The sequence below is a fragment of the Gobius niger genome (genome assembly GCF_951799975.1).
Source record: "Gobius niger genome assembly, chromosome: 3".
Classification (NCBI taxonomy): Eukaryota; Metazoa; Chordata; class Actinopteri; order Gobiiformes; family Gobiidae; genus Gobius; species Gobius niger.
In genome coordinates, this window is record NC_136854.1 from 37,628,257 (window position 1) to 37,645,761 (window position 17,505).

Consider the following 17,505-nt stretch of genomic DNA (forward strand, 5'->3'; position numbering starts at 1 on the left):
CTAACACAGTGCATTTTCCCCAGTTAAGTTTTACCTAAATCTAAAAGCTTCCTTATTCCGGAAGTTCGCGTCGGCGCCGCCATGAATTGTGCCTGCTCCTTTTCTCCTATCTGTCAACATGGGGCTGGAGAAGTCCAGATAAAATAAGTCACTACACGAAAACAAAGCCGATTTTAGGCCGTGCTGAGAAACGGTGCAGTGTTGACATGTTGGTACAAATGAACATTGGACATTTTACACAAATCAATCTACTAAACATCAGATTTGATCTTCGCGATCGACCGGAAGTGTCAGGACAACGGAAGTGCCGAGACAAAGCAAAAAGAGGCAAAGCGTTTTTCTGTCACTTTTTGCTTGCTTTTAACATTTTTTTTGCGCTCTTGAGTCTTTGTAAATTTTTGTCTTTTTTTTTTTTTTTAATTGTCACATTTTTATCGCTTTTTTGTGACTTTACACCTCATTTTAGTTGTGTTTTTGTTGCTTCTCTGGCACGTTTTTGTCTCCATTACGCTTTTTTCAAGAAGCTTTCAGATGTAGCTTTAGATTTATTTAATGTCAAACTGGACAAAATATGCCCGGTTCAAACGGGGATTAAGAGGTTAAAAAAACTCTAAAATGTGTGAACTAATGGAACAGCTGCTGTTTAACTAATAAATAAAAGAAGATAAACCAAAGTACGTTTTATACATTAAATTCCAAAATCATGCAGAAACGAAATATTTCTAAATTTTCCTGTACTGTGGGGGGCAGCACATGATAATTTGTGCGCAAACGACGCTGGCAGAAGAAGGGGGTAAAACGCGTTTTTGTCTTGCCTGTTGTATGACCATTTGAGGACACCGTACAGGAAGGAAAAGTACGTCATCAAATCAGAAAAAAACGACAACATCAGATATTTGAAGGCGAGCAATATCCTTTGGTGAAATTTAGCTGTAAATCTACAAAACAAAGAGGCGCTGAGCTTGTTTCTTGCAACGTGCGCGTATCGGGAAGTCTGTAAACGTTGGATTTCTTTATTGCTAAGTCCAGTACATGTCGACGATGTTGTTTGGGCTCTGCTTGTTGTTATGCAGCTACAACGTGAATTAATTGTTAAACTACGTAGCTTACCTGTTGTGCTTTTACGTTTCTTAATAATATAGACGAAAGAGCTCAGACACAATGTTAACAAATTGTTGAGCGCGCGACACTGCTGCTCTGCTCCTCTACCTACGAGTTTGTTGTTTGGTACAAAGAGAAGAAGAAGACAGTCATGGCGGACATGGACTGCCTGATCGTGACTTTTCAGACCCAGCTGTCAGATGTGATGGAGACTGTAGTGAAGACGGCCATGTACGAGGTGACCAGGCTGGTGGAGGACGGTCTGTTGGAGCAGCTGAAGGCCCGGAGTCGGGAGGTGGAGGCGCTCAGGATGCAGCTGCAGCGGGCTGAGAAACAACTGACTGCTGAGCAAGAAGCCAGGGAAGCAGACAGGACTGGGAAGAGTGCTGCTGATCCAGTACGGAATGAAGTGGACAGCCAAAAACAACAAGGTACGCACTGATACGCTTGTCCTAAGTAGGGGGGTGGGCCATATCGTATCGCATATCGGTATCGCGATATAATGTTTTCATTGTTGTTATTGTTTATATCGTGCACTAGTGCAGGGCGATATGGCTTAAAGGTCCTATATCATGCAAAATCGACTTTTTGGAGCTTTTAGCCATGTTGTTATGCTATTTCCTTATCAAAAACACCCCCAGAGTGGTTTGTGGCTTCATTCACGCAGCTCTCCGCAATGCTCTTGAATCCTGCTCTCTGAGCAGCTGCGCCTACCTCTCCTGGTGAACGACTGACCTGTTCAGCTGTGTGATCACAGCGGAACGGAAGTGCTCGGCATCTGTAATGTAATGCCTTACAGCGTGATTTTAATTTGTAAAATAGCTTTTTTATTATTTCTGTCGTAAGAGAGAAACAAAGAGAAAAAAAAAAAAAGGATGTGCCCGAAGTGCTTCCAGGTCAGCTGTGGCCAAAACAAACACATCCCTGAGCGTCTGAACTGATCAGTCATGTTTGCGCTGCAGCTGTGAAAATGGAGCTCGTTGTCATCTATTCTGGACACACCTGTTCATTATTTTTAACTAAAGATAATGTCACGGACGGAGTAAAAGAAGCGTGTTTGGCTACGAGGACGGGAGTTTATTCAACCTTTTTCAAGGAGAGGCCACTCGTCTAGCTGTTTTTTTTCTCCGAGATTCAGCGACTATCACCAAAATATTGTTTTTCTGTGACTGTCACTGATGGATGTTTGGTGAACCTTCGCCAGAAAAGTGTATTAACTTTTATAACCAACGCGAGTCCCATAATGAAAACAGCGATGGAGCAGAGAGTGAGTCAGTCCAAACGCGTGTTAGCTTGTGTGTTAGCATATTAGCATGTGTGTTAGCCATTTATGAAGCTTTGTTGCAGATGTCAACTCCGTATAACTGCATCGTGAAGCAATTTCACTTATTGCTGTTTATTTATATTACGGTAAAGTTATATGTGCGGAGAGAGGGGGCGGAGGTAACTGAATCGAATTGTTGTGTCTTCCGGGTTCGAAAAATACCTCCAGAAAACACTTATATTTATCACAAAAATTAGTGCTCCATAGTGGTAGAGGTACAATATATCATATAAATGCCTATACTAAAATAGCATGATATAGATCCTTTAAAATCTCTATCACAATATAAAAAGAAATATCACGATCACAATATAGTTGACAATGGACAAATTACTATTTGGAAGATTAATGCAAAGATACAGTATTCCATTCTTTTTTCTTTTAGCGCCATACTAATTTCCTCGCAAATATGATCTACTCAAGCAGTTTGCATCCTTCATTTCATATGTCCGTGTAAGCTCTCAGTCGTACAGGAATTGTCCATTTTCAATGAAGGTATTCGAGTCGTCTTCTGTACTCAGTGGTTGGAGTCTCGAACGAGTATCCTGTCCTCTTCAAAGCTGATCACTGCTAATTACCTGCCGATTCATGGCTGTTCACTGCTAATTAACTGCCTATTGTTCTGTTGCTGGCTGATGTGGTCTCATTGGACTGGCAGCAACCGGCTGTCGACGAAGGAGATTTGAGTAAAGTAGAGAAAGATTAAATCTGAGTCCACCATATCGGTTCATGGAGGGATTTTCTTTCTTGACAAAAATAGCTTCTTTTTACTCCTCGTTCAAACCAACGCTCTTCCTTTGCTAAGATTTTGACCTCTCCGTCCTCAAAGGAGTGGTTAGAGGCTTTGAGGTGGAGGTGCACAGACGCTAGTGCTTTCTCTTCGGTGTTGATAAAGTCTCTTCTGTAATACTTGTTTTGTTTCTCCAATATAATGTTCTTTGCACTCTTCTTCTTTGCATCTAATAGAATAAACCAAGTTGCTTTGTTTGTGGCTCGGCGTTTTGTCTTTGAGATTAACACATTTTTGTCTCAGTGTATTCACAGGTTTGTGGTACACTGGAATCCTTTACGATGTAAACAATTACAGCAATATCAACAAATTATGTTGCGATACGATATGGCTCACCCCCAGCGGACACGATATAATTTATGTTAGGCTCAGCTCCATCAGAGCAGCATAAACACTGTCAGGTGCTTATAAAGTAAAATGAAATGAAGGAATGCTTGAGTAGATCATGTCTGCGAGGAAACTGGTATGCTGTTAAAAATGAAATGAATAAAATATCACTGAATTAATCTTCCCAATAGGCGTAAGGCTGGGATTTTGAAGTAGTTTGTCCATCGTCAGTTATATTGTCAAATATATTGTTATTGTGATATTCCTTTTTATATCGTGATGTAGATTTTAGGCCATATCGCCCTGCCATAGTCCTAAGACAGCGTTGGTCAAGTTCGCCTCATGAAATACTATTTCTATTTTATTTGACCTGTCATGGACAAATATTTGACCTTTCATGTCCCATGTCATATTATATATACCCTCAAAGTTACAACCGGCCCAGATCAACATCAAATCAAAAATAAACCGGGTCTAGAAGTGAAATAGATCTCAACTGAACTATACTATATCTAGACTAGGATTAAACCATGTCCAATTTTAAGTTAATCTTATTTAGCAGCATACTGAATTAATCAGCCTCTTAACCCGCATCTGAACCAAGCTTATTTTGTCCAGCCCAAACCTAAAAGCTTCTTGAAAAAAGCGTAAAAACAGCGCTTCTAACTTCACCCCCGTTTGGCCCCATAGAGGAGAGGAGGAGAGGCTAAATGATAACAACATCTGAATTAATCAACCTCTTAACTCTTAACCTTATTTTGACATGGCCTTATTTGTGGTCATACAGTATGTTGGGTATCTCACTGTAGTGATTTTTTTGTCCTTTTTTTTTTTTTTCTCGAGTCAGCTGTGATCAAATAAAGGAAGTATGAAAACCCAATGTGGCCAAACCGTACAGAGAAGTAAAGTAGCTTACATTGTTGAAGACAGGAAATTCAGAAAGCCTTCAGCTTATTGCACATTGTATTTATGTTACTGTTGAACTAACCTGTGATATTTCCAGATGTTTTAAGGAGAGGCCATGCGGTGGATGACATGGACAGGCATGAAATCAAATATGAAGCAACAAATGAAGGTGATGAACCTGCAGCCTCTTTCTGCCCCGTCTGGATGCCTCAGGTGGGGTACAACATTAGCTTTGCAGGTGCTCTGTGTACACTTTACTATTTACACAAACATATGCCTTTTTTGTGCAGGCAAAAGCAGATGACCTCGTGAAACCTATTGAGGAAATAAAGAAGGAAGCAGTTTTACCTTTGTCCTGCTCCTCTGGGGAGTGGGGGGTTAACCTTGGTGTGTAACTTTTCAGTTTTTTTAATAGATTTTCAGCAACAGCAATGCACATTGAAATATGTTTAATGTTTTGTAGGTGATGTACGACCTGAACACCATATCACAAGTGTAAGAAGTGAAGCACACGATGAGTTGCTGAGGCATATCGTTCAACGAGATATAGATCCGACAATATCTGCAAAGTATGTGGTTGCTTATGGACAAAACGAAACAAGTGAGGTTGTCGGTACCACGCACGGCAATGCTTTGGAAAACAATACCAAGTGGCTTCAATTGGCATCTCAGCCTGAAAAAGATTGTGAAGATAAAAGTTCACCGAAGACTGAACAGGAGTTAGAATCGGGGGCAGTGAATGCACAGGTAACCCCTGGCTCCCCAAAGCAAAGCTGTGGTGTTTTTGGTGTAACTATAAAACAAGAGGTTATTGTGGCGTCTGAGCAGGTGGAGGCGCACACTGCAAACAAACCTATGTCCAACTTTGTGCGGTCAACTTTCCCAAAGCAGCACAGATACGGAACTCCGAAACTAAACCGCATTTCCCAGAAGGCCTTCATGCAAGTTGTAAAATCTAAAGGGAGTACAAGTTTCAGACCGAATTCTCTGCAGCATGTTCAGCGGCCCACCAAAAGACCTCAGGCCATTCAGACAAACGGTAGCATCGAAATGGTCAACGCTCACTCACAGGTTGCAAGCTCGACCCACAGAACCCCGTCGACTTCCAAAACCTCTCCCTCGTTGTCCCTGTCTGTCCAGCGAGCTCGTACAGGCGACAAACCTGTTCTCAACCGCAGTGGCGTCCCCTGGATCAGTGTTAAATCCCACCATTCTTCAAATCCGCTTCACACAAATCCTTCTCTTGATACCGACTTGCACCATGACGGCTCCAGGCAGATCTTTCGCTGTGGACAATGTAACAAATGCTTCCCCCATCCCAGTAACTTAAAGTCTCACCTGCTGACGCACACAGGGGAGCGGCCTTTCTGCTGTTCGCTGTGTGGACGCACATTCACCAAACTTAGCAACCTCAAGGCTCACCGCCGCGTCCACACAGGAGAGAGGCCTTACAGCTGTCTGTCCTGCGGCAAACGCTTCACTCAGAACTGCAATCTGAAGCGCCACCAGCGGATCCATTTAGACGGGTGATCAGATATTTGGGTTGTGACGTGCTTTGTTTGGTGACAGTGTGACTCTAATGTTGGTGTTGTTTTTAATGATTCCTATTCACTCATTTCCACGTGTACACTATAAAACAGAGTTGGATTAAACAGTTAGCAAGTCAATGTTGGTGATTCTGTAGCGCTATGGGCTACATGCACAGTGCCCCCACGTGATTTCCGGCTGGACAATTAAAGCTGCGCTGTCCTTCCTGTCCCTTATCATTCATATATCATATTACATTCATGATTAGCAAGGTCCCACACAAATGAAGAGAAAGCTCAAGATTTTGTAAAGGATAGCGAGCAAAAGTTAGGATGTGACTGGACCATAGAGTGTATATATAATGGACAGCTTCTGCTCACTCCTCCCCGTTCGAGGGGGAAATCATGGCGGATTTACAGACTCACCCTCCCCAGCTCTGACGAAGCATGTTCCTAAAAAGGGCACAAGGGCGGGATCTTCACTGCAGCTCATGCATCTCCAATGCTAACACTCCGACCCTCATTAAGTACGAGATTTCTAAAATTCTTCTTACGAAAACCAGCCTGGTTTATTTAATTGGGACTAACCCAGCGTTATCTCAGAAGGAATATCTAGCCGTAGAAAGTGTTTAAAAATTAGGCGTTAAAGTTCTTTTTAACGTGTGATATGGAGGTACTACAGCAATGGCGGCCTCTAGTGTCGTGGGCATAAAGCAGAGCAGCCAGCGGGCATTGGACTGGAGCAGGTTACAAACATTACGTATCTCGAAAAGAATCGGTCTGTAAGTAGGTTAAATTGTATTTAGTTGTTACATGTTATATTGTCATTATCTAACACTAGCCTTTAGCAAGATGAAAGCTCCACCATTAATGACCACTGGCGTTTCCTCCTGGGCCTGATTCATATCCAACATGATGTTTGTAACATGTTGCAGTGACTGGCCCTCAGTAACTGAGCTGTCCTTTACAAAATCTTGAGCTGTCGGCCAATGGGCGAGGAGCACTTCTCTTCGGTGCCTATGGCGGGGAGCTAACCGTGCTATAATACCTAGCCTGGTGAGACCAGAATGATCCCCCTCTGTATTTTTTTTATACAGAAGGGGATCAGTCTGGAACCCCCGGCATCAGAAAAATCAAAATGACCCTGTGCAATCAGATTTGTCACTCACAGGACGCGGGAGTCTTCCTGTTTGCTTGCATATGTACCGCGGTGGGTGACCAGACTGACTCGCTGCTAGACTCAATGAGTCTGGTTCCCTGGCTATACAGGTGGTTGTCATATAATTAGAATATCATGAAAAAGTGCATTTATTTCTAATAGACTCATTACATGCAAAGTGAGATATGTAGCCTTTATTTGTTAGCATTTTGATTATATGGCTCAGCTTGAAAAAAAAAATAGATAAAAAAAAATCTAAAAAATATTTAAAAAATGAACTGTATATCATTGAAATTATAACAAACACTTAGCATGCAATGAGTCTATATCATATATTAGTTTCACATTTAAAGTTAATGCACTTTTTCCTGATATTCTAATTGTATGACGAGCACCTGTATAATACCACCAGGAGGTGTGCAGGGGAGCGACTCCAAAAGACACTTTTTAAACAGTATTTGTATTCAGTCTTTGCACCTCGCTATCACTGCTTTAAAGCGTTTTCTAAAAATTGCTATGACCCATGTGACAGCGCTGTAGGTATCATATTTTCGACCATGCTGGTTGTTGTACAGCAGAAATAAAAAAAAGTTGAAGCCTAAATCTATGATTGACAGGCTCTGCAGCACTGAGGGGATTCGTAGCTGGTCCAGCCGCACTTCCTTTTTAAGGAACAGGCTTATAGGAGGAAATTGAGCAGCCATGTAAATTTCACAGGCTACACAGGATCATTACTACGCTATGTTTGGGGTTGAATGGATAACCAGCTATCTCTTGTATATTGTATCCATGTACCCTGCTAATCATGAGTGTAAAAGTTAGGGGAGAGGAAGAACCGCTACGATATTATGGTCCAGCCGGAAATCACATGGGGGCACTGTGTTGTGCACAGTTTTTAGGTGAAGACACACACTGTGCATATAGGCCAGAGATTCCTCTTAGTTTACCGCATCACTGGTCACTGGTCTGAAACGCCAGTGTGAAATTGAACAAAGGTAGATATAACTGACAGCATGACAAATGTATGATCTGCAACGTTTCATTTATTTATTTAGCTTCATAATACTGATCACACAGACTGCCTCATGTCGGTTATGTAGCCTATAGTGGCAGATTCACTGTGTTCGGGATACGTTCAAGCAACTTAGTAGAACAGGAACTTAATTTGATATTGATGCAACTTTTTTAATTATTAGTTGTTGTTTTTTTTAAGTAAACTGATTTTTTTTCTTTTTCTTTAACAAATTCTGATGTATTTTTTCCCCCCCTTATAGTCTTGTCAAACAACGCCATCTTGTGGTCATCACTGGACATAGTGATGATTTTAGACAAGTCTAAAGCAAGCTAATATAGCTTATAACAGTTGAATGGCTATATGTCAACCTGAAATGTAGCCAACATAATGTGATCTGTAATCAACAGTGCTTTGTCTGTACTGTATTTTGTGAATATTAAAAGATCTTTGTATAAACTGTTACCTGAGTTATGTTCTTTAACTCATCAAATGAATTGTAATGATCCTAAACTTCATCAAACATTTCCCCCTTTTTATCACTAGCAATAACGGTAATATAGACACACAGTCCTTTGATTACTTTTACTCAAGTAATGGCAATGCTGAGTATTAACTTGAATAAAATAACATTGCGTGGAGTTTTACTTATGCTTACTTTACTTATTATCTGCCATATTACATTTGTGTTTACAACATTATGTGCCCTTCTGTAAAAAACTCAGGCCCAGACAACCTTCATGTTTTGTGCAGCTGGTACCAAAGATAACACTTAAACCTAATTTTGAGAGCACGGGAAAGCTTAAAAAGAACTCCACCGTGCTGCCGCCGAGAAAACCTAGAACTGTGGATTAAAGCTGTAGATTGTATCTTCTGTCTCTGATGTTGAATTCAAAAAACAGTGGAGAGGGCACTGAGAAAGAGACACCGAAAATCTATAGTCACAGTTAGCAAAGGCTGCAAAAGGATTATGAAACCAGAGTTATAAGTTACCTTTGTGTTACATTTTTTCTGAATCTTCTGAATTTGCCATGAAAGTATTGCAAAAGTTTATACTTGTTAAAAAGTTACTGTATGTGTAAAATGAGCAAACTGACCTTTGTGTTCTATCCACTTCATTCCGCCCACTTTTGCCTCTTTTTGCCTCGTCCCGGCACTTCCGTTGTATTGACAATTCCTATTGAGCGCGAAGCCCGTTCATTTAAACGGAGCACGAGGGGAAATGTTCGCACCGTTTCTCTGCAGGGCCTAAAAACAGCTTTGTTTTCGTGATTTTATCTGGACTTCTCCAGTCCTATGTTAACTGATAGGAGAGAAGGGGCGGGCACAATTCATGGCGGCGCCCACGCGAACTTTCGGAATAAGGTGAATAGCTTAGATGAGTTGATTTGTACCTGTCTGGTCTTTGTGCGTGCAGTCATGCTAATGTTGTTAGCATTTAGCCTCTCCCAGCAAAGGTAAAGCTCCAAACTGGGGTGTCGTTAGAAGCTACCGAGCTGTTACACGTTTTTCTTTTTTAAATACAGTCTAGTTACACAAAATTAAACATGTCGATTTTCTAAGTGGATAAAAAGGGGAACTATATTGTGAGGCGTAATAACAAATGGAGTACTTCGAAGTTCGCGCAATAATATCGTCGAAGGACTACAGGTGTTTTGCTGCAGGAGAGGCTAAATGCTAACAACATTTGCCTGACTGAGTGTACGCACAAAGACCAGACAGGTACAAATCAACTCGTCTAAGCTCAGGTAAGAACATCTATGTAAAAACGGTGGCCTGTTCCTTTAATACAAGAACGAAGAAAATAATGCAAATAATCAATAAACTGAATAGTCGACATGATTCTGTGCTGAAAATAGACAATTATAGTATTGCACTTTTCCTCACATGGTGGTCTATAGTCTTCCTCTAAGCTCGGGTCAGCTTTTGGGTTCTACCTTTGCTGTATTGCCCTTTTCTGGACTGAGATATCAGACGTTATTCCTGCTGTAGTCGTAGTTTCTGGGGGTTGCTGCCCCGAGTGCTCCAATAACCACAGGCACCACTGATGCCGTCACCCTCCAGGCCTCCTCCAGCTCTAGCAACATCAAGCGCTTAACATTTGAACGTTTTTGTCGAAGTCCAGCTGATGAATAGCAGAAACACACTCAGCCAGCAATATTGTGTTTTGTTGAGATAAATAAACCTCATTATAGATAGTGTTCTGACTTCTGTAAGCACTAATACACGCACAGAGCCGCACAGAGGAAGGATGTGACATATAGGATAAAAGAGGATTCATTTCAATGTGTCTGTTATTGAGACAACACACATGAATAAACAGTCATACACAAATTGTGAATGTGTCAGATTAAAGCAAAACTGCTAATTTACATAGTCTCGAAGCAGGTCACACAAATAATACAAGGTAAGGAATACAATACACAGCTCTGGTGCTGAGACCCCTCAGATCATTGCTCCCGCAGGCACCACGGGCAGTGAGTGCAGCATCCCCCATTACTGCAAAGACTGAGAGAGGCAGGGATAATTATAGTCGAGCCGGACCTGGTCCTGACAGACGCACAGTGTGAAGCTTGTTTGTCCTTCAAGTCTGGCTCAGGTGTCGGGATCACATAACCTTTCTCACTGTGTGGGTAAGTGCACCTGCAGACCTGGACAAGTAAAAAGCACCAGCAAACAAGAAGGGGATAGACTGGAACTTGTACAAGTGGACTCAAAAGCTGGAAGCAGAGTTATATTGTTATTGCTAAATTAATGAAATGTAATTGTCCAATAAATATTCTTTTTGCATCAATGGGATACATGTGACAACTTCATTTTCTTTATCACACTGCAAAAAGTGCCCTACTAAAAACAAGGAAAAAAATCTTAAAATAAGGCATTTTGTCTTGTTTTAAGGAAAAAATTCTGCCATTTTTTTCTTGCTAAGAATTCTTATTTCGAGAATATTTTTCTTATCATAAAACAAGAAAGAAGCACTAAATTTAAGCAATTAAACAGCTAGAATTAAGCAAAATGTCCTCAGAAAATTGAATAATTTAAGGAAAACATTCTTATTTAGTGAAAAATTGTTGATATTTTACTTAAATGTTGCTTGATTTAAGTAAAATGTTCTAAATTACACACATTTTTGAGCAAAATGTTCTTAATAAATACTAATATTCAAGGAAAATATTGCCCGCGCCCGGGGACCCGTCTCCATGATGTGGAGCCAGGCTGATGGTCAGAATCACCTGCTGGAGGATTCACCTATTGTACATGTTTTAGTGGTAGACATGAGGAGAACATGCTCCACACAGAAAGGCCCCGTCCTGGTGGGAATTGAACCCAGGACCTTCGAGCTGTGAAGCTGAGGCTCTAACCACTGTTCCACCCACTTTAAAGAATGGAATGTATTATCTCTCTGTGAGAAGCAGTTCTTACATTAAGAGTTGTTGTGATCTTAGTTTGTCTTAAAATAAGAAAACATATTCTTTGTCTAAAGCTGAAGAAGATTCAAAAAGTTTTTCTTTCTTGTTACAAGAAAAAATAGCATGTTTTTAGCAAATATATCTGTACAAGAAATGGCTCGATTTTATTTCCTAAAACAAGATTTTTTTTCTCAAGGAAACTTTGCTCAGTGAGACATTATTACTTTTTAGGGCAAAAATAAGAACTTATTTCTTAAAGTAAGAAATTTTTTACTTGCTTAGAATCCATTTTTTGCAGTGCAAGTCCATGGTCAAATACACAATGTAAAATGTATGATTATAGAAGCAATGACTATGGGCTAATTTATGTCCTGATTCACAAGCAAACAACCCCAACGTTAACCTTGCCCCACCAGCCACTCTGCCAGCTATCGTTTCCCTGTAAAGAATAGGAAAACTGTATTATCTGCATGTTGTATCCATCCTATTGCCCACGGTGCAGTAAAAAGTACTGTGCTACCCAAACTATCCACTTAAGCACCAAGATAAAGAGGAACACATGTATTACTTCTGATGAACAATATGATGAACCTTTAATTTGGAGTGCTTTGGATATTTCTTAGTTATAACTTAGATGTACTATCTCCATGAGAGTGGACCAGCACAGCACAGGGTCAGTCTACAGTCTTGTTAACAAGCTCTTTGGAATGGAGCTAAAAGCCTGCAGTGTTTTTTTTTTGAGCCGATAATGACATGATTTGCTCTTCACTCCATTGGATATTTTAATGAAGCATTTAGTAAAGTGTATATATTTGGAGCTACAAGCCGTGTCGTGATTAGTGCTTCGGGGCTCTATGAGGCAGGTCTCTGGTTCTGGTCTCATTACCGCGTGTGTACACACCGAGTGCGTGGGACTCCCCCTCCACAGAAGACCGGGCCTGTTCTGATTTAGCCCCAGTCTAAAGTATTATCCAGAACTGGCCCCATTTTGTCCATGTGTCAATTAGTCTGAGGCAGAAGAGTGGTTTATTTCAGGATATGTGAGAGATGTAATAAGGCTGGGACTGAGAGACTTGCTAAACTTTGTACTTGTATAACTTAAAAGACTATAAAAGGTGAATGCTTCCTGCAAGTTTGTATAACGTGTGTGTGTGTGTGTATTGGTTTTTACTGCAACACTAACATACTACAACACCTGCAGTGGCGCTTATGGCCTCCAGGGGCATGAGTTACTTAGTACTACTCGAGTACCTTAAATTGTAATGACTAGTTTTTTAACCCTAAGTAATATGTTATATTCCTTAGTCCCTGAAAAAAGTAATATATTTTTGTAACTTTGATAATATGTACTTACCCCCAACACTGGTGGTATGTTTTGTTGATGAGCAGAAGACTCCCCAAAACAATTGGGACAACCAGCCCCGGTTTCCCCTACTCAAATGAAGCTCATATGAGCTGTGAGTTAGCGCTAACTAGAAGTTCTTTATGCATCACATCAGATGCAAACTTGAATTGCATCTATGTTGATTGCATCGTCCCTTATAAATGAATAAATAAATAAATAAAAATCTCAAATGAAACAATTTCCTGACATAAAGGGGCTGTAAATGTGGTTACTCTTTGCTTTCCAATTACTACACCCTATATACAGCATCCTTATCCTGTCATTGAGGAACTTTTACTACATAATAAAACGCATTAGGCTACTTGTTGTTACTTACGCATGTTACTGCTCATCACAATTGTTGAAAAATGATTTTTTGCTTTGAAGCTGTGTTTTGTGATCTGGACAACTTCATTGATCTGCTCCCGAGCTTCAAAACTGTTTATCAATTGTGCAATCTGACCAAGACATGTAGTATAACTTTCTTATTCAAACAGTATTTCTGTATTATTGAGACTAAGTTGCAACGTGTACTCTTCTGTGGCATCATATTCCCCACTTTCGGATACACCCCTCCAAGAAGCACAGAGATGTTGAGCCGTGCCTTTTTCGACTTGTCATTTCGCCTGGTTTAGCCAAAGGCGCCAGTCCACCCACGCTCCCAAAACACAGCCGCTCCTGTCACTGCAGTAATCAGGACACTTCTGTTATTCCGCTAAAATACCAACTCCGTCTCCCTGTCAAAAAGGGGGGAAAGTCACAGTGTCTTACACATGCTTGACATCTGCTGTGGTTTCAAGCCAAAATACCGACAGGCAGTGGAAAAGAGGTCAGCACTTGGACATCTTACCCTCTCTGGACAAGCAACAGAAACAACACGAAACACAACTCAAATCTCAGAAATTGCTATTGTCCAGGTCAGGACTAGTTTGGAAACAGTGTCCATAGGCATAAAGGCAGAGTGATTAGTGCTTTTGTTTGAAGTCAGGTGATGACATATGACACTTGTTCAGTTGTCTTTAACCTCTTAATCCCCCAAACTTGTCTCCAGTTCAGCATTACCCAAATCTAAAAGCTTGACGAACTTACAGCCTATAGGCTAGTGTAGTGCCTCATTTGAAAGCTAAGACATGTAAAACAGATCGAAACAATTTTGTTGGCATTTTTGTGGCATTTTTGTCACTTTTCAGTGGCCTTTTAAGATGCTTTTTTATTGTGTTATCGTTGCTTTTCCAGCACGTTTATGTCGCATTTTTATGACTGTCTTGTTGTGTTTTTGTGACTTTTGGTCATGTTTTCGAGACTTTATGATGTGCTTTTGTGACTTTTTGACATGATTTCATGACTTTCTTGACATGTCTCTATGACATTGACGTGTTTTTGTAACTTTTGAACGTGTTTTTGACTTTTTGACATGTTTTTGTGACTTTTTGACATGTTTTGTGACTTTTTGACATGTTTTTGTGACTTTTTGACATGTTTTTGTGACCTTTTGACATGTTTTTGTGACTTTTTGACATGTTTTCGTGACCTTTTGACATGTTTTTGTGACCTTTTGACATGTTTTTGTGACTTTTTGACATGTTTTTGTGACCTTTTGACATGTTTTTGTGACCTTTTGACATGTTTTTGTGACCTTTTGACATGTTTTGTGACTTTTTGATGTGTTTTTGTGACTTTTTGACATGTTTTTGTGACTTTTCTTGACGTCTTTATGACTTTCTTGTCATGTTTTCATGACTTTCTTGACGTGTCTTTATGACTTTCTTGTCGTGTTTTTGTGACTTTTGAACGTGTTTTCGTGACTTTTTTACATGTCTTTTTGACTTGTCATGTTTTTATGACTTTCTTGACATGTCTTTATGACTTTCTTGTCATGTTTTTGTGACCTTTTGATGTGTTTTCGTGACTTTTTTGACATGTTTTTGTGACTTTTTGATGTGTTTTTGTGACTTTCTTGACAAGTTTTCATGACTTTCTTGTCATGATTTTGTGACTTTTTGAAATGTCTATGACTTTCTTGACATGTTTTTATGACTTTCTTGTCGTGTTTTCGTCACTTTTTGAAATGATTTTGTGACTTTTCGACTTGTTTTCGTGACTTTACTTTTTACATGATTTTGTGACTTTTTCACATTGTTTGTGTGACTTTTTGTTGTATTTTCATGGCTTTTTTAAACTCTTTTTTGTTGTGTTACAGTGGCTTTTTGGTCACTTTTTTGTTGTGTTTTAGTTTGCAGCCTATAGGTCAATGTAAATGCCTTATTTGAAAGCTAAGACCTTGTAGTTTCTGAACATATGTGTAAGATCTGTGTGGTGGATGGCAGTTCAGTGGTTAAATTAAATGTTGGCAAAAAACATGTTGCTTATACTGATATATGACCATTGGAATTCAGGATTTGGGAAGGAATTTTTTTCATTTAAATTCGATATTTTACAAGCTTTTGTACTTTTTGACAAAATTGCAGTATAGCCACTTGCATTGTGAAGAAAAAGTAAATAATAATGACTGCCTCAACAATAAAGCTTAAAGTATATTCTCTTCTGGGGCCATTGTGACAACTTTGAAGATTGCCCTCAGGCTTCTTTATACATAAATTGAAAGCAGTTGACTATTCTCCCTTTTATCTAATTTACCACTGGGCTATAGCTGCCACCTTTGCACACACCGTCAAATCATTGGCCTCTCAGCCCTGAGACAAGCCAAATCCCCAGTCTGCATTCGAAGATGCAGTGGTCTTTGAGTGGCACATGAGAAAGGTTACCTGAACCATCATTACTTTGAACACACTCTTTTATAAGCCCATACACTGGAACTTGAGAGAGCCCTCAGACTGAAAGTGAAGACAGGGATGAACTGGTCCAAACGAAGCGACAAGAATATGTATTTATGCTGAAAACGTTTTTCTTTTGGGTGATACATCTGAACATCTTCTTGATCAGTATGTATTATTAAATGTCAGTAATAATTAGATATTATTATTATTATTATTATTATTTTTTTTTAAATTCTGGGTGTCACAGTGTCCTAGTGGTTGGAGCTTTCGCCTCGAAGCAAGATGGTTCCAGGTTTGACACCGGTCCCAGTGTCCCAGTGAGGCTTTTCTGTGTGGATTTACATGCTCTCCCTTGTCTGTGTAGTTTTCTTATGGACTTCCCTAAAAAACATGTGGAAGAAAGTCTCCCTGAGGCCACTGAGGAAAAATGAATAAATCTGAATATCAGTGGAACTTCAATTAAGAAAAAAAAAAAAAACCTACTCTGGTTATGGCAATTTAATCCATGTATCATTCGTTCAATCATTTTTCAAATTGAAATCAAAAACGAAATCTGCTATGAGCATTTTTCGGTTTCTGTAATGAAACAAAACCCCTCTAAATGGCTGAAATCTAGAGTTTTCAATCTGATGCTGGAATAGAAAAACAAAATTTGTGCGGGACATATTATTGTTTGGCTGCAACAGTGCCTGCATCGATGGAACGCCATTCACACTCTTCAAGGAGATTTCTATAAATGCTGTCATATCGGATGTATTTCTCCAAGCTGCGAGGAGCTTCTCATGTCATGTGACCCAACGTCAGCTGTAGCTTGAACAGGGTACAGGATGGTGTTTTCACTTGAGTTTAGTCTGTTTGCATGGGTTTGGGTTTGGTTTTATATGATTAATATTGCAAAAAAAGTGTGTGGTACTTTCAAATTGTGTTTTTCTATTTCAGAATCAGGTTGAAGGCTCTGAATTTAAACCATTTAGAGAGATTTTGTTTGATTACATACAAAGGAAAAATGCTCATGCTGATTTCAATTTGAATAATGATTGAAAGAAGTCAATATTTACTGACTAGGTTCGGGAGCAGGACCTCGCCTCAGCCAATCACCTTCTGCATACCAACCACTCCTGCTTTCACCTTACCACGCCTCTAATTACCCACGAGCCTTATACACCAGGCCAAGCCTCTTCATTCATGTTTGCTGTCGACCCCACCCTCCCTCCCTCTATGCCTGTTTGTCTTTCAGCCCTGATTCTTCTGCTTGGAGGGGGGTCCTGAAGAGCTGGGTTCATTCGAGACGGAGCCCCCACCCACAGTCTCACCCAGCTTCATTCTGCACATTTGAACATCAATAGATTCTTCAATTGCAATTTGTTGTGGTGTGGTCCTTGCTAGTGAAATGATACATGGATTCAATTTGAACATGTACATGCACTCCATACCAATCAAAATCAATTCACAATATTCACTCATTCGTCCTTTTTATTTGAGCAGCTGAGTGTTACAATATCCAGCAGATGATAAAACAAAACAAAGAAAAGAAAAGAGCAGGTATGAAGCTCAAAAGGAGTAGGCAGAAGCAAAGAGTTTATAATAGTCCGCTTCACTATGTAATTATGCCAGATTTTTGTGGAGAGTATCAAAACGACACACTTTTGAACACTTTATTAAATAAGCAATCAGAAAAAAAACAATGTTTCCATTTGCTCTGATATGTAAAAAAAGGAAAAAAAAGAAAAAAGTGCAACAACAGCAATGATAACATTAATATGGGGAGTAAAAAACGTAGTTTGGCGGA

At 39.8% G+C, this 17,505-nt stretch overlaps 1 protein-coding gene across 1 annotated transcript; it reads left to right on the forward strand.

Moving 5' to 3' along the window:
* Positions 1–879: 879 nt before the first annotated feature.
* Positions 880–6,315, forward strand: LOC306960507 (uncharacterized protein). Its single transcript, XM_079552937.1, has 3 exons — positions 880–1,532; positions 4,546–4,734; positions 4,912–6,315. Exons 1-3 carry the CDS (start codon positions 1,253–1,255, stop codon positions 5,976–5,978), a joined length of 1,536 nt encoding a protein of 511 aa, XP_079409063.1. The 5' UTR covers positions 880–1,252; the 3' UTR covers positions 5,979–6,315.
* Positions 6,316–17,505: the final 11,190 nt, after the last annotated feature.

Coding starts and splice junctions, on each gene's coding strand:
- LOC306960507 (XM_079552937.1), top strand. CDS start 1,253: ATGGCGGACATGGACTGCCTGATCGTGACTTTTCAGACCCAGCTGTCA. Junction 1,533..4,545: donor GGACAGCCAAAAACAACAAG/GTACGCACTGAT, acceptor TGATATTTCCAG/ATGTTTTAAGGAGAGGCCAT. Junction 4,735..4,911: donor CAAACATATGCCTTTTTTGT/GCAGGCAAAAGC, acceptor AATGTTTTGTAG/GTGATGTACGACCTGAACAC.